The sequence below is a fragment of the Charadrius vociferus genome, unplaced genomic scaffold (assembly GCF_000708025.1).
Source record: "Charadrius vociferus isolate BGI_N301 unplaced genomic scaffold, ASM70802v2 scaffold964, whole genome shotgun sequence".
NCBI lineage: Eukaryota > Metazoa > Chordata > Aves > Charadriiformes > Charadriidae > Charadrius > Charadrius vociferus.
The window spans coordinates 20977-44001 of record NW_009647945.1 but is presented as its reverse complement, the minus strand read 5'-3'; the positions used below and the strand labels follow the sequence as shown (position 1 = coordinate 44001).

General features: G+C 45.6%; 1 protein-coding gene across 1 annotated transcript; it reads right to left on the bottom strand.

The window, feature by feature from the left end:
- Positions 1-3429: 3429 nt before the first annotated feature.
- ZDHHC1 (zinc finger, DHHC-type containing 1) lies at positions 3430-20414 on the bottom strand. Its single transcript, XM_009883254.1, has 10 exons — positions 20196-20414; positions 17655-17830; positions 16937-17038; positions 15970-16094; positions 15470-15628; positions 11927-12039; positions 6116-6201; positions 5412-5505; positions 4333-4441; positions 3430-3965 (listed from the first exon to the last, which is right to left on the bottom strand). The coding sequence occupies exons 1-10, from the start codon at positions 20412-20414 to the stop codon at positions 3430-3432; spliced, it is 1719 nt and encodes a 572-aa protein (XP_009881556.1).
- Positions 20415-23025: the final 2611 nt, after the last annotated feature.

The window sequence follows — 23025 nt, the reverse complement described above, 5'->3', positions numbered from 1 at the left end:
GCACTTGTGATGGTTCGTCCCTGCTGGGAACTGACCTGGAGCCGAGCGGTTCTCCCAGGAGCTAAAACCATCTCAGCCTCACCAGTTTATCTCTTAGGTGCCCAAAATGCATCTTCAACAGTCCTCCTTTAACGTGGTTGTGGTGAAAACACAAAACCCAGCCAAAATCAAACACTGTGCGGCATACACGATCCTGCCTGCCGCCCGTGAGGTTCAGGAGATCCGAGTCCAACGCAGGGAGCCCGTCCTGCTGATGCGCTCAGCATCCAGCTGCCCCCAGGTGCGGACCAGGCATCGCATGTTTTGCAGCCTTGATTTATTCTGCCTCCTCCAGCACTCAATGTAGTGGAAAAAATATTCCATGTCTCAGCTGAAGACAGCAGAAGGATGTCTTCCCTGCCTCCCAAATCGGAACCTGCCACCTCGGGACATGCTAGACCCCTTTTTTCCCCCGGATATATGATAGATCGGGCAACTCAGTTCCACTGACCCCAAAGAGTGCAGCAGCCGTCCCGCAGTGTGGTGCACAGCCAGACTGGCCTCCTCCCTGTGGACCTCACCCTGCCGCAGCACAGAAGCCAGGCTGGAGTTATATACCTCCTGGAGAAGGTGGCTGCTCCCTGCCCCTCAGGGAAGGCAGTCCCATCTAACATCCACAGAGACCTCCAGAGAGGGGACCACTGTCACTGCTCACATGCTCAGCCCAGCTGGGACATCAGAGCTGCAGGGCAAAACGGGGCAGATAAATTGAATGACGGCAAAAAAGGAGGAAATGATTTAGCAAAGGGCATAGAAAATTTTATTGTGGACAGAGCTACTAAAGAGCTCCATACATGACTTTGGGACTGGTTCTGCATGGACAAAGGGTAAGAAAACACATGAGGTCTGCTCAGGGGCACTTGCTGGAGAGAAATTACCAATGCCTTCTGGGTGGAGGGACAGCTGGCCTCTGAAAACCCCGAGCCCAGCGTCCCTGCAGGGTGTAGTTCTCTCGGATGACAGCAGACGTGAGGAGAAACGCATGGGAGGATTTTGCCTAACCGGGCTCCATCAGTGAGGAGATGGCCTGGTCTCTGCAGACAAGCAGTGCCATGTCTGCCCATCCACAAGGGTTGGTCCCACACACACCTGCGTTTCCAAAGGGTCACACCACCCTGCTCACAGCAGCAAGGGAAGCTGCGAGGACACCGTAGGCAAACCCTTCCTGCAAATTTAGACACAATGACTTCAACAGCTACATGAGACTTCGCTTTTGCTGATCACGTAATTCGATGAAGAGTCCAGGCTCCTCATCCAAGCTCTTCCAGGAGACAAAAATCAGACAAGAGACGAGGATGGGAAGACACCTTTTAAAGAAGCCTGGGGTCAGCGACCGTATCTACTCTGCCTTGCCAGAATTCCCCAAGGACAGTCCCAGGGAGTGCTCAGCCTGGATGGTCCGGCCTCTGAGCCACACTCACCCCGTAGGCCCCTCAGCAAAGGGAGGGCTCCCCTGCTGCAGCTTCAGTTCTGCAAGGATCATGTTTTTCCAGAAGCAGCCGCGGCAGTTTGCCATCTCCTCGAAGGCAAGCACTACTTGAAATGTCCACTGCACCAGCGCCACGCAGCACGGTGTTGGCCAGGTGATGGTGCTGGGATGCTTCCTGAGGGAGCTGGGCCAGCTGCTGGCATTCAGGGGTGCTCCTGGAATGGGCTGAGGCTTCCATCATAGAGCAGGCACCTTCCCGCCTCTCTCTGCTGAAGGAAAACTGTCTGGTCCTAAAGCTCCAGGAGAAGCGGACTTTGCGTGGACCTCAGAGCAGTGTAGAAACCAGTGGGAGCACTGGGGTGATGGGTAACAGCCGCACTGGGAAGTGTGTACCCCAAAGCTGGGAGTCCAGCCTGCCTGTCCCATGTTGGCTGTGCCCAAAGAGCACTTGTCCCCAGATATCCTGTCCTGCTGTGAACCATTTCTGAGGAACGTTCGCAAGACTGAGCTGGGCGAGGGAGGAACAGCTTAGCTCGACTCACATAGCACCCCACTTTGTATTGTCCTTCCCCAACCTGCACCCACCGCAGTTTGGAGAAGGCGTTCTTCATGGTTTCCATGCATCAGAACATTTGGTAATGGTGATAAAAGACTTCCCAGGCCTCCTCGTCTCTGCTGGTGCACCTATGCACACACGACAGCAGCGTGCAGTGCCGGGGGCCTGTCCAGAAAGGGCTCAAGGCACCGGCTGTGCCGGCGAGACAGGGACTGTGCGGCTGACAAATCGCATCAGGCACATCCATGCCGGTGGCAAAGCCCATCGGGATGTGCAGCTGCTATCCCCGGATCTGAGGTTAACTGGCTGCTAGGCAGATCTGGGCTTGCTGGCAGCTCCGGCCTCAGCGTTCTGCCAGGAATGTGGCATGGGGCATGCTGCCTGGGGAAGCCAAGCGGGCAGGGAAAGCCGAGGCGCTGTAGCTCGGCAGCCCAGACAGCTCTCTGCTTCTCACCACCAGCACAGGGTGCTGTGACTTGAGGCACTGGCTACGTGCCCCGGTGTCTGCTGCAGGATTTTTCTGCGATACAGAGACTACCAGGCTGGGCTGTGGATTAATGCGGGTCTGACAGCCCAGGAAATGGAAGGGCTTCAGGACCTGCTGCGTCTCAAGAGTTTCTGGTGGGAAAGCTGCACCCCAGGCTGCTGGGAAGGTGGAGCAGGTCAAACTACACTGCCTTGCAGAGCACATGCTGGTGAACTCGGCTTGAGGGCGCACAGTGGGGAGTGGTAGAGGGACAGGGCAATCCTGAGGCTACTCCCTGAGCACTTGCTGAAGCCCCTGCACACGATCCAAAGACTGACAGGGTGTAGGAAGATGGGAAATTTAGTTTTCAGAGTGTGGCGAACAGCAGAGATGCAGCTTTGCTCTTCCCCATGCGCTCTCCCAGAAATTTACTGCAGTAGTGTGCAGAGGGCCAGGCAGGTACAGCCCCTTCCTACGGAAAGCACTCGAGTTCTCTCTAGCAACGTGCCTACCTCAGGTCTGCCACCTTATTGCCTCTTGCCTTTGGTCGTGCATGAGAAATGCCTCACTGCAGTCTGAAGACAAGCACAGCGCAGCGATGAGCCCCTCAGCACTCTACGGAGTAATAACTGCGCTTAACCAGTCGCAGCCCTCAGCACATCCCTACCAGGGGACTGTTCCCCCTGGACAAGGAGAGCGGAACGGGGCTCGGGGGCACTCCTGGCTTAGGAAGAAGCAGCAGCCAGAAACAGTGATGCAGCGGGGTTTTTACTGCCTCTCAGCTAGTTCCGCTGGAAGATGGACAGCATCAGGTAAAGGGACGCTGCTACCTCCAGGGAACGAGACGACTCACTGGAGTCAAGATCTTTCAACAGCAACATACAAATAGAAAGAGAACCTCTTGCCTTGTCCCCAGAGGTTATGGCTTTGGAAAGCTAACTAGGCCACTGTGGTGTTTGTCCTTATGTCCTTAAAGCATGGATCATGTCTGCCCACGTGCTGCTTGCTGGTGCATTTTCTGTGGTGTGGCTCGGATGTGCCCTCACTGGGCTGGGGCTGAGGGACATGAGGTTCTCCACTGCTCTTACTTACAAACACGGCAGGAATCTTAGAAAAAAGTTCCAGGTCCTGTTCCACGTGCCTGTCTTGCTGGCAGCTTTTCCTTTTTACCTTGTGCCCAGAATACAGATTCTTCTTCCTGTCACCTCTGGGATTGTCTGTGGACAAGGGACAGTGTTGAGAGTTGCTCGAGTTATTCTTAAGAGGCCTATGAAGGGCCGTGCTCCCAAGGCGAGTCTGAGCCACAGGAATCTCATCCATGGACTCGGCGGACTCTGAGTGATAGTCAGCTGGGGGTCCCGCCGCCTGGATGAGGCCGGTGCTGCTGGGGGGCACAGCAGCTCTCAGAGGAAAAGCTGGCACTAAGAGGCGGAGGCTGTGGGAAGATGAGGTGGCAACAGCCGTGGCTGGGAACTCTACAGATGGAAAGAAAGGGAGAAGAAAGCTTCAGGAGAGAGGGAGAGAGAGAGGGAGAGATCCCTGAGCTCCACAGAGATGTCGACAAGCCCAGGAACTCTGCCATGGCTGATCCACGAGTGTTAAAGAAAATCATACATAAATTTATGCAAAATTAGATATGAAAATGCACAGAATTCTACAGTCACCAGTGTACTTAAGTCTGATCATTTTAGAACATCTCCAAGCACTCAGAAGCACTCATGTTCCCTTTTTAGGCAAGTTAACTTTCTGTCAGTCCTAAGTTTTCATGACACACTTCATTTCCACATGACAACAACCAGAAATCCAGTCCAGAAGCAGCGAAGCTGACTGGGGATCTCTCACCTGACGGGGGATCTGGGAAAGAGGGTGAAGGTCTCGCATGTGTTTTAGATCTGCTGCCCGTTGCTGAGGAAGAAGCTTTATGAGTCTTCTTTCTTCTTTTTTTCTGTTGCTGCAAAAGCAAGAGGTCCAAGAAAAGGGAAGTCACTTCATCAGCCCAAAGTAATGACACACTTTTTTTTTTTTTTTAATTCCTACCTCTTTTTAATTCATCCCATTTTTAATAATGAGCATTAGGTATGACAAAAGACCAAGACTATTTTGTAGTTTAAGACTGAGTTACTATAAAGCAATGATAGAGAATAGGTATTTAATGGACACACACATACTGCAAGCAGCAATTCTCTGTGTGTAGGTACCTTTAAGCTGTTTCAACAGCGGGCGGCTGTATGAGAGGCTGGTAGTCAAACTAGAAGAGGGGACCAAAAGTCACATAGCACAAGACATTCCAAGAGAAAGATAGCTCTTGTCCAAAATGCAATTATAGTTGAAAAGGCATTTTTCTTATCATCTACACTACAAGAGTTTGATTAATAAGCTTGGAGGAAAGGGGGAGCGCACCACCACCTGCCAATTGAGCAAGGGGGGAGAGCATCTTGATGTAGGTACATGAATATCAAGAGCGCAGAAAACTTGACTTTGGACAGCTGTTTCACAGTCTTAAGCTTCATATCCGTACACACCATCTTTTCCTGGGCAGATGCTTTAACATGCATATTTGAACGCATAAACTGTTGGATTTTGCTCTACAGAAACACGCACAGCTTGTTACATCAACAAAGTAGTATAGATACAGTCACCGAACTCCACCGCAGCAGCAAGCTTTTGCATTACACCTGAGCTGCAAGCTTACGAAGGAACTGCAGAATATATCCGATCGTATGTGTGAGCTGAGACAGGAGAGTATCATTTGGATGTAGTGACTGCAGGGCACAGCCGTACCTGCAGGTACATGCTGAGGACAGGGAGAGCATGTGTTCAAAAGAGGTAACCCCAGTCTGCACTAGCGTGAGCGTGCACCCACGCAGCCTGCCGAACAGTCAGCTGCAGAGCTTACGGTACGTAGCGAGTCTCCTGCTTACCTGAGGAGGGACCGCAAAGTGAAGAGATGGGAGGTCAGGAGAGGAGCTCTGCTCGGGGTCAGCTTCATCATTGTGGACGTAGAGCTTTGAAAAGCTAAAACACACAGCGGATGTAAAAGATGCTTCCCTGAGACACGACTTAACTCTGACGCCCACTTTGCTGGCACATACACATCAGCCTGCCCGAAGCATCCCTCGCCTTGCACAGCATTCCCAGCAAAACCGCCAGGTAACTTTTCCTGTGCAACTGTGCAAAATATGAAGGGTTTCCTCTCTTTTCCCCAGGGATGTGAGTTAATAGGCAAGGATTAATTAAGAGACAAGGATGGTGTTTTCCCATGAGTGCTTCCCTGTGTTATAAACCTTGTTGTTGTGATTCATCTCATGACAATCTGAAAAAATATAACTATAATGAGCTCAATATAGGAATTACAAGAGAATCAGGCAGCTTTAAAGTAATTTTATCATAAACCAGCCTAACCAGAGCATTCTAGGAAAGCTGTTTTCCCAGAGGAGGGGAGGCAAGTACTCCTGCAGGTATTTGCCATCCTGAAACACAAAAGCTTTCGCCATGCCTTGGCCAAAACATCGGTGCTCCCTATCCTCCTAAGTGCTTTTGTCTTAGGGTCCATCGGTGACTCTGGGGACAATTTCCCATTCACCGTACACGCTGCTGGGAGACTCCCATTTACAACCTTACTCACCCTTTTCCTGAAGATACTGTTGAGAATTCCTCTACTTGAATACCAGGGTCTGTATAGCCAGGGTTACCTGAAAAAAAGTCTGCTTCCTGAAAAATAGTAATAAAAAAAAAAAAATTAACATTTTCAGACCAATATGGACACAGAGTGGAGAAGAGGGATTTTCACTACAGAGATGTCTTCTTCCTCCCTCCTCAGCCACATGCCAGACATTTTCTGTCCTTACATCAAGCACAGCCAAAACTCAGCAGGAGTCTGCTGCTTAAGGAGATGGAAAATCAAGACTGAGACAATTAGAAGTCCCTGATTCATTCATTTAGTCCAGCCAGTATTTCACGTGACACAAAATCAAATCAGAGCACGCTTACAGAGACCAGCTTAATCATTTCTTGGGACCAGATTCAAAATATCACTTAAAGCCTCCATTAGTTATACAGTTCAATCATAGGAGTTAAGCAGCGAATGCAAAAAACTCCTTTTAAATTCAAAATGGAGGTGATGAAAATGAAAGTATGCAACACAGGAAAAAACATAAAGTATTTTCTATTTCTTATGTGAATCCTGTATGACTAATAACAGCTGTTTTTTCAAAAGAATGTGATATATTGGTCATTTGCCTCAGGTATAGATGAATTCAAAGCAATGCCACCCTGAACTTTAAAATGTCACTCTCGCATAAACATCTAAGAAGACTCAATGAATAAGCCTCCTAAATCCACGTGTCTGCGTTACAGAAAAGGGCTCCCAGTTCTCCCTCAAAAGGACACAGTTAAGATGAGCAGAGTACCAAGTGATGAAGGGTATGAAGTCCCGTTGTCAAAAAGGATAAACCATGCTCAGGAGAACCTCGACACGAGTTTTCAGCTGCTCTTAAACTGAAATAATTAGCAAGACAACTTCCTCTTCAACATCTTGGTGTGCAGTGACTATAAAGACACACATACATTTTAAGGCAACTTTTAGGTGGTAAAGACAGAGGGATTTTAGATGCGATAGGCGTTAGCTTCCAAAAAAGCTTAAACAAGCTCTTGAAGACCTATCTGTCTGAACAGCCTGACCAGCAAACTTGAGAAAATGAAGTCAAAGTTGGATGTCCCACAAACGAGCTCCTGAGAGACCCGGGGCCTCTGCACTTCAACAAATTCATAAACAGTCGACAAAAGAGCAGAACAGTGAGATGAAGTCTGGTGATGATACTCCCTTACATGAGGCAATAAAAATGAAAGCCAACCACAAAGAGTTGCAGAAGATTCTTGTGATATTGGATTGCGGGGTGATAAAATGGCACACGAAAATCAATATTGCTAGATGTGAAGTGATGCACGTGGGAAGGGTAGTGTAAATTTACATACAAAGCAGTGGTCTCTGAACTAGAATTCATGGAGCTGCACGTTCAGTGGCAGCCAAGAAATCGTTTCAGCTGATAGGAATGAAAAGGCAAGGCATAAAAAAAATAAAAGAAAATAGTTTCATGATACTGAACAAATTCATCGGCAGCCTGGACACTGGTTTCTCTAGTATTCCAGCATCTTCCCCACCAGAAGACCTGGAAGAAGGTACAGAAAAGAGTGACAGGACCAATGAAAGGTATGGAGCAGTTTCTGTACAAGAAACAGCTAACGGGCCAAGGCTCTTCAGTAAGCAGAGGAAATACACAGGGCACAGAGGAGTGGAGAAAGCAAATGGGGAATAATTGTTTACCACCTCTCTAACACAACATTTAGGGACCACCAAATGAAAAAAATCAGGTAGTAGTTTCAAAAGAAACAGAAGAAATGCTGTGGTTTTGACACAGCATGGAAATAAGCTGTAGCACTGACTGCCATAGGATGCTGCAGGTGCTAAATGTTACACAGATCCAAGAAGAAATGAGAAAAGTTTGCGTGAGAAACCAGCAAATACAAAGCCGTTTGAAGCTCTGTGCTCCAGAACACATATTGCCACGTGCTGGGAGAGGGTACTGGGGACTACAACCCCTACGCTCTTTCTCAGCATCCAGAACTGGCCAGCATCAGAGCTGGCGCACGGGTCTGATCAACTTTGGCCAGCCTTCTTTACACGTCAGAAGAGATCCTTCCCAAATTACTAGTTGCTTTTGAACATCTTGGCATCAATGGCTAGAGTCTCAGTACTCAAGTAATTGTTAGATAAGAGAGTTGCCAAACTGGAAAGACTTCAGGCTTGATGCCTTTTGTAACATGCTCTTAGTTTAATTGGTCTTGTAAAGAAAAAAAAAGAAAAAAAGAGGTGGAAAGGAATTTGCAGCTGCTTTATAGGTGGTAACATCAAATTTGAAGGGAATTGGTTTAGCAATCCCAAACCTTAGAACTTTCCGATTTGAGAATTATGCTATGTGGAGCTCCTATAGGCAGGGTTTACCAAGTGCGGGATTAATAATCTGCAGAAATTGACCACACGTACTTCAAATAGTATTTGTAAGTCAAGTCAGATCATTGCTCACCATAGACTGAACACCAAACGTGCATACATATTTCCTCAAATCTCCCTGGGGACCAAATTCTTAACATTTACATTCAAGCCTCATGCACCTGAGTCACAAATGAAGGAGACCACACACAGATCTCGTGTCAGCATAAGCGCACGGGTGAGAAGATGTAGGTCTTTTCAGAGGAATGCACACCGTGGCCAAAATGAGCTTCCTCATAGGACTGCGCGCACCAAAACCAACCAGGATTCAATGTCCACAGCATACAAACAGGACTGCAGGACTGGCATGTCAAAGGAGATTAATAAATGATACATCTCGAGAATATCACGGAGAACTCTTTCCAGGCAGGGAATGAAAGAGCTTTTTAAAATCCATTTTGTTCATTTCAGCCTTCCATAAATTATGTATAACCAAAGCAGCCACACAAAAGAAAGCAAACCATTAGAGCTGACTAGCGAAAGCAAATGGAAGATGGCTCGATCAGTAGAAAATACAGTGTTTTCTCTCCTACAACCACAGAGCAGAGTCCCAAGCCTCCCTCTGCTCCCACAGCCGTTAGCAGGACAGCCAGCATCCTTCAACTGGGACAGCACGACAGATCTACCCTTTCCAATGGGGTTGTTAGGATTCAGCTTTTACTCTTGCTGAAAACAGACTGCTAAATCTACAGACCGCCCAAGTTCATTGCCACCTTACAAATCCTGACCACGCTCAGACCTCCTCTAGAGGCTGAACGCCAGCTGTGTCCACCCCAGGTTTCATGGTCATAGCTTCAGGATGAATTCAGCTCCCTTGCCCGCTGCAGCTGCTCTTACCATCCACTTCAGCCACAGCAAATGCCCTGAAATGTTGTCTGGCTGGAGGGGAGGCAGAATTGAACAGGAAAAAACGGTTCTGGTCCCAGGGAAAGTGGGGCTGTTGCAAGTGTTGAGGCTAAGAGTGAAGACTAGGTTCATCTTAACCAAGCACTGGAAAAGAGAAACAATGTTTGAAAACGTAAGGGAAGCTGAGTAAAATCCATGTTTATTATTTAAAATCAAATCTCACCAACCTGAATCAGTGCCCAAAGCAAGTTCAAAGCTTTCGGAATGTGAAAAGGATCACATCCCAGCTGGCCTCACTGTGAAAGCCAGCTCCCTGGTATGAATGCAACTATGCATTAAAGCATCGGGTTTGGTTTAGTTTATATTTCTTTGGACTGCTATGCAACTGCATACAGAAACAACTGTTACTTGCACATCCTGCTTTTGGTATAGTAATAGAGGCAAAGGCTGTGAATGTCCAACTGTTTTGCATTTTTTGTGACCTGTGAACCACTTAAGCCTGCAAAATTAGGGCTTTTACTTTGTGTATGTTCTGAGAAGGATTCTACAAGCACATAAGAAGAATCCTTCAACCTGCACAAGAATCCTTTACCTTAGCATAGCCGAAGACTTCACCAGAGACTAAGATGACAAACTGAAGGCAAAACCAATACCCAAGTTTGAATAAAGCTCAAAACCAAGGATTAAAGGGGAAATGCATGTTTCTTCTTACTCCCTAAAATGAATAGAGAATTGAGACAAAAGCGGGAAGAGGATGATTTCCATTTTATGCTCGCAACATCTTGGATCAATTACAAAGGATTTCTGTGTTCAAGCTAAAGAAGGCTGTAGTCACCACAGCTTACAAAAGGCAAGTCACTTAGTGTACTCCTACTCCAATCTATTTGTTTGTGTTTATCTCTGGTTGCTATGTCAGAAACAAGGAAAATCTGGTGGGTTAACATTTTTCTTAACAATGTTACTGGGCATCATCCAGTCTTTCTTGTTCCCCAAGGTACAAACTGCAGTCCTGAAACACAGAACTCCTTTTCACCCTGCTTCTTCCCAACTTGCTGCTTCCAATTAACCATATTCACACATATCTAGATAAGCACCAGCGTAGACAGGAGAACATCATTGAATGGCTGCATCCCAAATTTGCAGACACACAGAGTCCACCCCTGTTCAAATATATTTTCAGTATCAATCAAAATTCAGTAACCAGGAAATGATTAGAGCTAATGCTTTATTATTGTTTTAATTTTCATAGTAAGCAAAGCTCTATGAGACAAAGTGCCAAATATTTTTGTTGTTATGGAAACCTCTGTTTAAACTGAAAGTTCAACTTTTCCAAGACAGCAAAAAACCACACATATGAAAAGCTGGGGTCTCCATATTATACGAAAGGGAATTAGCTCACTTTCCCCTTTGCTTTGATAGGGAAAAACTATGAATGAGTCCGGGGAGATCCCAGTATCTCTACACAGAATACTTGGATGAAGCTTGCATTTAATTAATTTCTTATGAAATATAAAACTGGTTGTATAGCAGGTAACTTACTTGCATAAAACTAGAAGTTACACGGGATAGCAGAATTGCAGAAAAATTTAGACTAGGAAGAATTTCTGGAAGTTTCTTGTCCAACCCCCCAGTACAGAATTTATCCAGTCAAATTTTGAGCAACTCCAGGCACAGAGCTGCCTTGCAGCAAAATAAATTACACTGAACCTCTGAATTCATAGCAGAATATATATGCCACTGCAGAGTGTTGCAGCATTAAAAAGCTTGTAGAACTCTTTTTACAGAGACACAGATCAACATCACGGTAATCACAAGGACCCTTATCATGATGTAGAGTTGATTCAAAGAAAAGCAGACATCTGGGTCGTTTCTGAACACGATTGGTGTGCTCTTCCTTTTCAAGATGGTTAAACTATTGGTATTATTAGCTGCTCGATGATAAGCCCCAGTTTCTCCAAGCCTTAGAGCCTGTCTCGCTTTCAGTCATGACCTGCGATACCACTCCCATAAGCCAATAAGATGTGCACTGCCACCCAAACAGACGGTCCTGTCCTTTCCAGTGACAGGACCCTTCCCACTCTTCCGTCATCCTCCTTCGTGCTGACACAGGCGTTTATGTGGCTGCTTGGTGAACCAAATGGGAGGGAGCTGGGCCAGCTAAACACGAGCTCAACTATTATTTTTTTTTCAATAAAGTTTATTCTTACCCAGATGAGCTCCCCCACCCTGTTCACTGCACGACTGTAATGAACAGCTGCGCTGGCAGAAAAGAATAGATAGCGCAGGGCCCAAAACAAGTGGTGGAGGAAGAGAGTGGGTGGGATTGATTCCTTTGAAAGCAGTACTTGCTTATGCCTAAAGTGTTCATCGAATTACAGACCTTACGCTCCCTCACATCCTACTCAACCCCACCAAAGTAACTCTAAAGTCTTATCTCTAGCGACTGCCTCTAAAATTTGGAGCTCGCAAAAGTGAAGCAAACTTTACACTGCGGACAAGCGAAGCTGTTTTTGAGAAATGGACTGAAAGTACAACATGTACCTGACTGGGCCTCACTTGGGAGGGACAAGACTCCTGTTGCCTGTCTGCCTCCTTCGTCTCTTGCTGGGGACGCTGCTGCAGGATGTACTCGTACGTAGTCAGTTTGTTCCACACTGCGAGGAAAGAAAAAGAGCTGTCAGTGCAGGAAAGGCCACTCCCTGATTACACTTACACAAACAGTCTGAATAACTACACAATCAAATAGTAACTATAAACATGAAAAGACTGATACTCTAAGCCAAAAGTACCTTTGCACTGTGTATCTTACTATATCCTTTATTGTCATTATCACACATTCTCATAGTCCCACTACTCTTCTAAAGCTTCATGTACATGGCACAGCTTTCTATACTGTAGGAATTTGTTCAGCTCATTTCAGAGCAAACCCATTATTCATACCCACCAAGGGTAAGATCCGCATCGTACAGAGCTCAGTGAGTAGTCAGAAGGTATGTGATGTTAAATGTAGCAAAGAAATTCAGCACGTTAGTGTGCCCCATAGAGGAGATTGAGACACTTAATGTCCAAAGCAGCGAGCATTAAATGCCCAACCTGTTTGGTGTCAAATAGATGTGTTCAGAGTTTCTATGTGCCCGAGTTTATGTGCTCTTAATGCCTCCCACACACAAACACATCTGCTTCCATGAGTGACCAAAAGCATGTGACATTTCTGAGCAGCTTGGTTTCTTCATGAGACCCAAAAAGGATGAGGATCCAAAACTCAGACGTTCCTCCCATAATGACCCTGACACTGGTAAGCATTTTAGAACCCCAGAAACGCATGCTGAAGGTTTTTAGTGCACAGCCTGGTAGTCATTCTTCCTGTTTACAGAAGCATAGTAGTTAAAGCAGATGCCTACAATGTGGGACATCCAGGCTAAAATCCTTCCTCTGCCTAAAGACATTCATATCAGCAACATCTCACCTCTCAAAAGCATGCCCTAAGCACAGGGCAGTCAGGGAAAGCAGAGGAGAAGGTGCCCCTCCTGTTAAAGCAATGACCTTACGAAGAAACAAGAATTCAAATCCATTTGGCCAGGAAGACAGAGCATAAAAATGAAACGAGCCTGCAGCCAAGTGATTAGTGAATGCACTTAACGGGGACAGTGCAGGGCGCTGGCAAATGCTCCTAGAATTCTACCGTATGCTTCATCTGAGAAACAGAATATGGCTTCATCAGCAAAGGGCTCTAAGCCATTTGTAGTTTAGAGTTTGTTGGTTTCTGCATACTTAACAGTGCAACCTTTAAAATATTTTAATAGAGCCATTTAGTTAAAAGATACTGCATTTGTCTGGCCAGATAACACCACAGCACATCCTGTGCAACATATAATCACAGCTTGTGAAGTGCCCCATATCCTTTCCTGTATTTCCTACTAATTTTTTTCTTTTTATTATGCTCTACTATTGGCCTCTGAGTATTGAAGAAAAAAATATCCTCCCTTCAAGCTTCTAAGTGCTGTGCTTCACTGAATGCCTCTAGAACTGAGTCTCAATCAAGACTGGTAATTTTGAACACGTGGACCCGCTATTTTGAGAATAACCTACTTCCTTCCTTTTGAGTGATAGCAGTGAGTAATTAAAATCAGGAGACTAATTCTGAAAATTTCACTGTGCTTGTAACAAAACTAGATTCTAAAATGTTCATAGTCATACCTGACTTAAGCCAGGGGGTTTTATGTGAAACTTAAAGGCAATACCACTCACAGGGGTGTTATCTTCTTTCTGTAATTTAATTATTTAAAAACAAAAGGTTTATGTAGAAATACTCATGAACAGTAATTATGTTTTAATTGGCCAACTTCTAGTCCCAAAAAGGGTTAGACAGTTCATTCCAACATAACCTACCTTAAAGCATTCGGAGGAGACTACTGACAATTACATATGTGAAATAAGAGGAATTTAAAGCAGACATACTTTGTCTGAATCCCAGTTGTAAGGGTAATGCATACTCATATGTAACACACAATACAGACTTCAATATGGTAACATCCCTCCTGTTAAGGACTTACACACCGCACTTCTGCACAGCTGGGACCAGTTTCAATAGGGTAGCAGATTTTAATGTAATAAAGTGTTAACAAAAATTAACAATAATTCAATTCTGTTCCCATGTAAGTCATAAAGATTTACAATTGGGCCAGAAATAAAAGTTAATTTGGCTCAATGTTTATTCTGAAAGAGGAAAGAAAATCACTCCAAGAAAACAGCAACAAAATAAACCCCAAACCCAGAGTAGAACTGGTTTTAACACATGCACCTTTCCGTCTGACAAGAGAAAGCACGTCTTTATCCCAAGGAGGGAGCACCCTCTTGTGGAAGTTGTACACAAAGACAGGATAAATACAGCTCAGTACTAAACCAAATAATCCCTTCCTTTTCATCCAAAGGAAATCTTCCTGGAGCTGCCTCAGCTTTTTTATGCTTTTAGTATTTCTACAGTGCTAGATCGACTTTTGATACCTCCAGGCATCGCCATTAACCCAGCAAAGTCAAATTTCAATTCTGCCAAGAAAGCAAAATCTCAGCATGACCAAATTTAAGTTACACTCAAAGAGGCTGTAAAAGCAAAATGACAGTCAATGATCTCACTGCCTGGAACATTAATGCCAGCGGAGGAACAGTCACCCATCAAACACTACACTTCAGCGGCATAACTATTTTGCTCCTGGAACTGCACTGGTTTGTGCTGACCTAGTTTGTGTTGGCATCTGCAACGCTGTGAACTGACAACCTAAAAATCCATCCAAGGATCCTCTATAACTGCCGTCCTCACTTCTCTTCCACCACATCCCTTCTTCCCTAGTTTTGGCACCCCCGACTACTGCAAGTGTAAGATCTTTCCTCATCATGACATGTCAGGCAGCCAAATAGCATTGGCTTCATTTTGGATCATGGCTGAAAAAAGGGGTTTGATGCCCATCTGTACATAAACAAACATAAATATGCCTTCTTGACAGAGCAACAAGTAGGAGATCTAATGAGGAGCCTTTCTGAAAATGTCTTCCTCTGAATTCGACTAGTCATTTGGTGCCGATATGGTACAGCTTCCCTAAAGGGACTTTGACCTGGACATCAGGCCTCCTATTAGAAATTCAGATCAATACTATCCACGTTTCTCTGGGTTAATGGAGAAACAGGCTCTCATTAGAAGTACTGGGGAGCACAGTGAAGAGACTCACAAAAGCCCATATGTGGAGCAAATCTGAATCTGCCGTTGCTGGCACTGAACTAGAATTAACCCGTTCATCCCACCCGGCCTTTCTACTGCTCTCCCACGTGCTTTAGGATAACATAGCTTAGACACACAAATGCACAGGCCCAACGCAAGCCCTATATTGCACATGCACTGACAAGCCTACCTGGTACTGGGGAAAAATCAGAAATATAATGTTAAACCCAAATTTTCTACCTTTCCAATGGCAATCTTGCACAAAGTGTGTACATTTGTGACACGGGTGAACAAACAGCAAATGCAGAATAAGTAGAAGCAGCCAAGCGAAAATGAAATGGGGATGCAGATGACAGGAACATAATACCTACTGAGATAGATGTGAAAGGTCAAGAGGTGGCCTAGCAGGATCACGGTCATTAGGCTCAGAAGAATAAAAATCCCAGCTGTGACCAAAATGGGAGATGCGCGAGTCTCAACAGGAGCTGCAGGAAGAAACACAAACCAGCGGTCCGTGTCGTTCTTCAGAGCTGTGAAATGAAAAGAGTTGGAGGTAAGTAGATTGTCCAGGTATTAAATACCTCTAACTAAACTTTACAGCTGGAAATATTGCTAACTCAAAAGTAGCTGCAGACCTGGTATACACTGGGGGCCTAAGAAACCATGTGTCTGCAAGGCCTTTAGGAAGAGTAGTTAGCTCTGGAAGGAAAGACATTCAGTCCAGCTGAGCAGAGATACTCTTGCAGAAATATAAAATTGAAGGAATAAGGAATGGGAACTCCTCCTCGGCAGGAGAGCCCCCAGAATCCAATCCCGTATGGAGATACGCTGGCTGATTCACAGGATGCTCAACTGAAGCACTGCTAGTTACCATCAAAGTGCCAGTCGGAGCGAAGCATCATGGGGTCAATGAAGAACTCCACAAAGACGTAGCAAGCGACAAGCAGCAGAAGCCCAAGGCCCAGAATGGCAGACAGCACGCTGTTCAAAAAGAGCCTGCCAAGAAGGTGAAAAGTCTGAGTGGCTTCAATAACATCACACATACAATTCAAAACCCCAACCTCTAACAGACAGCTATCTACCTCTACAGACAGCTATCCCAAATTCCTTACACTTATCATAGGTACTGGTTAACAGTCTTACTTCTGATTTGTTACCCTGAGGGACTAAACTGTGACCCTCTAGAGCAACTGTGGTTACAAAACAGTCAAGTACATCTAGGACAGACAAAGACCTCCCTGCACAAAATCTGAAGGCAGTGTAACGTAGCCCCCAGCAGGAACAACTCTTTGCTTTCCATGGGGTTTTAGTGCAGGGAAGTAAACTGAGAAGCAATAATCAGCAATAGCTTCCTTATTCTTTATCTTAAAGCTGGCACAGATGAGAGGTGCCTATACGCTGCTGTAACTCCTGCCAAATGGCAAGTCTCGTAGGGGAAGCATGCAAGCTGGATGCAGGTTGTTTCAGAGACGGGAAGAGCACAATCATGGTTCTATTCCCACTCCAGCGCTCAGAAGCATTAAGGACACCCAATTAACATCCCAGAAGCTTTTCCTAATACCAAATAATAAGATTATGTTCTCTGCTTTTACTCATAGATGTTCAGCTACAAAATTCTAAGTGTAGGATTTTTATCCCTGATTATTTGAAAGTCATAATCACGCCTGCATTTTCCACCTAGTTTTCTCATGACTAATTTTATTCAGCCAGGGTCTAAAAGAAAAGTGGTTCTGTGTGGCTGAGTACAGACTGGACTGAGATACAGGAGAATTTTACGAAGAGAAGGGGCAACATTATTGATGCAGTCTTGTGCTCCTGTCACAATGCCAGGCTCTTACCAGTAATTCCTCTCTCCCACACAGTTGTTGAGCCATTTGCAGTGGTGATCAAAGCCACACACACACTTGTTGCAAGTTCCACAGTGCTTTGACTTGGCGCTCCTGCCAAAGAAAGGGTGGCGTTAGCGTGGCAGCACCAGCTCATTACCGTGACTTTCCAGTGGCACAAATAGAGGGGGAGAGAGCAGTGGAGATCCTGGTAATAGTGAGAAAACCTTCTACATCAGGAATACTTCAACACCCAAACGTATTGGCCATCACCAGATCACAATCCCAAACACTGCAAAATTTGCCTTTTCAATGCACTGCGTGATTTGGAGATCGCTGATTTCTTATTTGAAACCCTTTAGCAATTCTATAAAGCTCAATCTTAATGTCTGCCCTTCAAGTATTTCCTGCTACCATAGCTGCCAGATTAATCTAGCCAGATACAAGCACACACGCACGTTTGTTAGGTCAAACACCAACATCCAGATAAGACAGAACACTACAGTCCTCTCCACACAACATGTGAGCAATTAAATAAAACACAGAACCACGTGCAATCCAACAGTGGGCACCTACCCAATTAACCGAACCCTGCCACAGGATGAAGTTTAACTCGTGCTATAGAGCTTCAAGGGCTCAATTTCCATCTTACAATCTAACATTCAAGACTAATGGTGAAGCGTAATGGCGAAGAAGACGGAGTAGTAGAAGGAAAAGAGAAGATACTTACACATCTACATCACAGACATGGCAATGATGGTTTTCAATGACATGCGCGTGTTGATTACGATTGAAGGTGGCCAGAGGCCCTAGATAGTTTTTTTCTCGTACATTTGCATCCGCAGGATCAATGGAGACTGCAGTAAGATGAACAACTAAATGGTAGATAAAGCACGCTCCTGGACACTGGAGTACACAGTTAAGGATTGTATGACTGATTTAATACATATATTTTTATCCTTAATACACAAAACCCACATAGATGAGAAATATATGGCTTAGAATTAGAAATCGCTATATAACTGGCTGCAGCACATTAATCTGAGCTTTATTAACAGAGACATTTGCACTGTAATAAATTTCCTCTGGGAAAAGATAACTAAACCTGCAGGAATGACCCTCCTTATTATGTACTACTCTGCCCCACAGAAACGTCCCTCCTAGCATAGGAGTTTTAAGAATTACCTTTACTTACCAGAATCAGACCCCACGTGCAGACTGCTGGCATAGGTCCACGTTTCTTAGTCCACACAGACTCCTTGGAAAGGAACAGTCAGTTAAGGCCGTGCACGCACCCCTTCACAAGACCAAACTTCCGAGAAAGAAGAAAAAAAAAGGTCACACCAAGGAACCAGTATTGATCACCTTGCTTTAATTTTCCTTAGCCAGTATCCCAAGAAAGAGGATGACCCCTTAAAGTAGGCTCCTACACAATTTACAGCCAGCCAGTATCCAGGATTTGTCATTGTTGCTTGAAATATTACCCGTTTGGATTTTTACTTCTAAACACCGTAGCAAGTCAGAGCAAATACGCTTTAGCAGTACTTTTGGTCAGACACCTGATGCAACTGCCGATATTTGTAAAGAACATACAAATACATAAGAATACACAAATACAAAGCAGCAACCCTGCATGCCTAGAGTACCACTGTGCTCCAGAGTTTGCTTCTCAATACACTCTGATTAAATGAGCATGTGTGCAAAAATTAACCTCCTGGTTTATTTGTTATACATCCAGATGTGCACTTCGTTGATCATACTAACATCTATGGAAAACAGAGCAGGGTAGTAAGGAAAAAAAGGTCTTTGAGAGGTGTAGCTGACTGGAGCTCTGATGACTGGTGTAGCAGAATGGGAAAGGATTTGCCTTTGACACAAAAGAGACATTAGTGCTTTATTAACCGGGAGTAAAACTTTGGGTTGAATTAGAGTGACTTTAGATTGAGTTACGAAGATATTTGGTAGACAAATTCACGAGGTTTGAAGTGTGATAATACCAAGGATTTGGGTAAGATGGGTAGATGTAAGACCACTGCGAGCTAATGATATTAAAGCCTAAATCACGCAGGTGTAACTAAAACAATGACAAGCAAAAGCATCCCAAACATATCCAAGGCTCCACGGACATACATAAATCAGATGTAAGTGCATATCCCATCTCTTCAGAACTTTTCCCAGGATTCTCTCTCTAATAATTTCTTGGTTATCTGGTTCTGCTAAGAAAGCACTAGGTGCTAAGTGGCACTGAGCCACTTAGTCAATTTTATTTTCATCAGAAAGATGTTACTAAGGAGATGACAAAAGCAAACGCTCACAAATTATGAACCTTCACCAGCTTGCTTGGTAAGTACTAAATTGAAATCTCTGGATACTCTCTTCCAGTCTGCCACTCCCCAGACAATTTAATCCACCAGGAGCCAGGGGCTGGCCTTCAGGAAGCTCCTTCCCTGGGCGCAGGTGACACTGGTGGCACTGGGAGCATTGGGATCGCTCCCTAGCACACCCCATCTCTAGTCCCTCTCCTTCCCAGCTGCAGGAGCAGCTAACATTCAAGACTAAGGCACACAGCTCTAGGGGCAGCACACAAGACGAGATGCCTTCACACTATAAGCACCTCATCTTCCGACACTGCTCACATTTAGAGGGCAGTCAGATGCGTATTAAACTGCTGGTCAAGACTGTCGCACAACAGACCTCTCCTCTAAGGTTCACACTCCACCACCTTGTCTTCCACTCACAGATTTCCTACAGAGGACAGGAGAGGGCCCTGGGAGAAGATCCACTGCCAGCTATCGCAAGCAACCACACCGTAGAATCGTAAACATATAAAGATCCTGACTTTCAAGACTCATTCAGCCAGCACAGGGAGGTGTAACTGCCCATCACAGCGAGAATGTTTCAGGAGGGGCTTTTTTAGTACAACTTCTCTGAAACCCTGCAGCACACTTATAGAAGAATAATATAAAGCAAAGGAGACACATGGACAGAAGTAGACACCAGAAGAACTTCAGAGGCAAAGACAGAAACCTTAGCAGAGAGTGATGAAGGAGACAAGCAGAACGTTAGTGACCTACCTAAAGTGGAAGGGCAGAGAGGATCTCAAAATAACTGGGTTTTATAGGCAGAAGATCAAGATTATGTTTACAGTTCAGAAAAAGATTCTGACTCAGCTGCTTGCTCCTGTGCTTTCTATGCTACCTAACAACTATTTAAAAAAAAATCCCACTGATAGTTTACTGCGATCCCTGTTTTCCTCTTGACCAAAGGATACGATATAGCCAGCGGGCAGCCAGTGGCGGGGCAGGAGAGGAACCAGGATTCCAAAGCCAACCAGCGCGAAGAAGAGGTACAGCAACCACGCAGTAATCTGGAAAAGGTGCAGGGGCCAGCTCCAGCCATTCCTTCGAGCGCGTTGGACGTGCACCTCAGGAACAGCTTCGCCCAAGTTCTCTGGAGCTGTCTTATTAGGAGGTTTATTGCAGATATTCATCTACAGAAATCAAAAATGAAAACCAAAAAATATGTGATTCAAAAATATTGTGACAGGGCTCCGGTCCTGGAGATATGCGCCAAGGTGGACAGAAAGCTGAAGAGACTAAAAAGATGACACATCTGAGGAGACACTTCTCTCTGCACAGGGAATTTGTGACCGATAGTAACAAAAAGGGAAAAACAATTACAGACTTAAAAAGCAAGTGCTGATGTCTGCATGAAACAATACCCCAGACTTCCAGTTAAGGGAAACTTGCAGGTTTTTGTCAGCCTTTGAACACATCTATACCTAAATTTAGGAAAAAGAGCAAAGCAGGTATCTCAGTGGCAGTCCAGAGATGGAGTATGATACGCTGTGGTCTGGGGATGCGTTCATGTCAGAAATGGATGATGGCAGAACAAATGCTTTCACCTGTCTCAGATAAGCCACGTTTTCCTTCCAGCTAGTGCAGAGAAGTGTAGCAAGAGCGGGTGGCCCCACTGCAGCATGTGGTGTGGAACTGCAATTCAGCATTACACAGCAGCCAAGAAAACAGAGACTTCTTTGTCAGCCACAAAGGAAGTGGAAAGACTAGAAACTGAAAAAGTGAACTGATAATTTAATGACAAAAACGGGAAAAGAAGCAGGAGTTACTCCACAAGTATAAAGCAGACTGTTGCTAGAAGAACAAACCAGAAAGTTACATATGTAGGACATCCATGCAGGAAGCAGCTTGATTATTCAGCTCTCCTACAGTGTCTGGACTCCTGGCAGGAGAAAGCAAGATCTAACTGCGAAGATGAGTTACAAACCACAACCTGGAAAGTTCTTGATGTTTATGATCCCTGTTTTCACAACTGCTATGAGCTCAGAAGTGATTTCTCCTTTTTTTTTCAATTTGTGTTGGATTATTAGTTGTTGCTTTTTGCTTGCCACAGAGCAAGGATGAGCTTTTAACAACAGGGAGTTAACAACAGTGAGCAGAACGATTAAGATCTTGGTACACCAACGGTCCTGCATGAGTCCTAAGCAAAGGGCTCCAAATGCCAACTGGTAGAGAAGTAGTGGGTAAGAATGTAAAAGAATGTAATTCATGCTCATCAGCACAGTCTTACCAACAAGCAGGTTGGAAAAAAAAGTATCTTAAAATCCTAACTTCAGACTTTGAAGAAATTAGCAGTATCTGCCTGCATTCACAGTTCCAGTCACTACATGGCCACTGGCTCATCAATGATGAGAAATAGTTACTAAGCATGTTACATTTTTCTCATTAGATTGTTGAAAACTGGCTTGCGCATCACTATGAGCTAGCTACCTGTTACAAAAACCACTCAGAGTATTTGAAGAAACCCCCAGGTTTCTCATTTCTCCTAATAAAATCCTGGCCCAGAGAACCAGGCCCACCCAGACCGCAGAACCCCTGTTTTGCTTCAAGACTTTGCTGTTTTGTAACACCAGATGTTTTGAACGTTATGTTATTTAATGTCAAAAGTTTTGGACAATTCTATAGAATTTTTTACGTGGCAAATTGCAACTAAAGTGTAAGCTACCTCCTGGCTGAAGCACCCTGAGGCTGCCATCATCTCCCAGCAGCGTCTGCCTGCTGACAGACCGTCAAAGAAGGAAGAAAGCCATGTGTCACATTTCGCCTAGCCTGTTCCAGAAGGAAAGTTCCTCTTGCCTTTCCCTTAAGACTCAAGGGCTTCTCTTGTAGCCGATACACTGATTATCCACTGGCACTGATAAAAAACAAAGCTAGATGTGAAGCGTCTTGAGGGTACAGCATCTCCTCTTCCATGTGGGAAGCCCTACACTGTGGGTATAGAATCATAGAATCACAGAATGGTTTGGGTTGGAAGGAACCTTAAAGATCATCCAGTCCCACCCTCCTGCCCTGGGCAGGGACACCTCCCCCCAGCCCAGGTTGCTCCAAGCCCCGGCCAACCTGGCCTTGAACATCTCCAGGGATGGGGCAGCCACAGCTTCTCGGGGCAACCTGCCCCAGGGGCTCACCACCCGCACAGCAAAGAATTTCTTCCTCAGATCTCATCTAAATCTCCCCTCTTTCAGTGTAAAAACATTCCCCCTCATCCCATCGCTCCCCTCCCTGATCCAGAGTCCCTCCCCAGCTCTCCCGGAGCCCCTTTAGGCACTGGAAGGGGCTCCAAGGTCTCCCTGGAGCCTTCTCTTCAACAGGCTTAACACCCCCAACTCCCTCAGCCCATCCTCACAGGAGACACGTTTGCCACTCCGTCCTACCCAGCTGCAGTAAACACTGAATACAAAAAGCAGGGTATGAAGCCACCATCAGGGCTTACTCGGTCATCATAGACTGAGGAGAAGTAACTGAGTTGACGCTGGTTGTTAACTATACTAGTTCACCATAAGTCAGCCGGGAGTTATCAGGTTCGCCCCTTCGGATGTTCAGCCAAGCGCTGGGCAGCGGGAAGCAGCAACCGGCACCTCCCGCGGCCGTACGGGCCGGGATCCCGGGACCCCGCTCCGGGGGAGGGGGCGGTAACCCCCCTCCCTCGGCTCCCCCACCCCCTTTTCCTCACCTTCTCCCCGCAGAGGCGGTTGAGAGCGGCCCCGTCCCCGCCTCATGCCCCGGCGGGGAACGGGGCCTCCA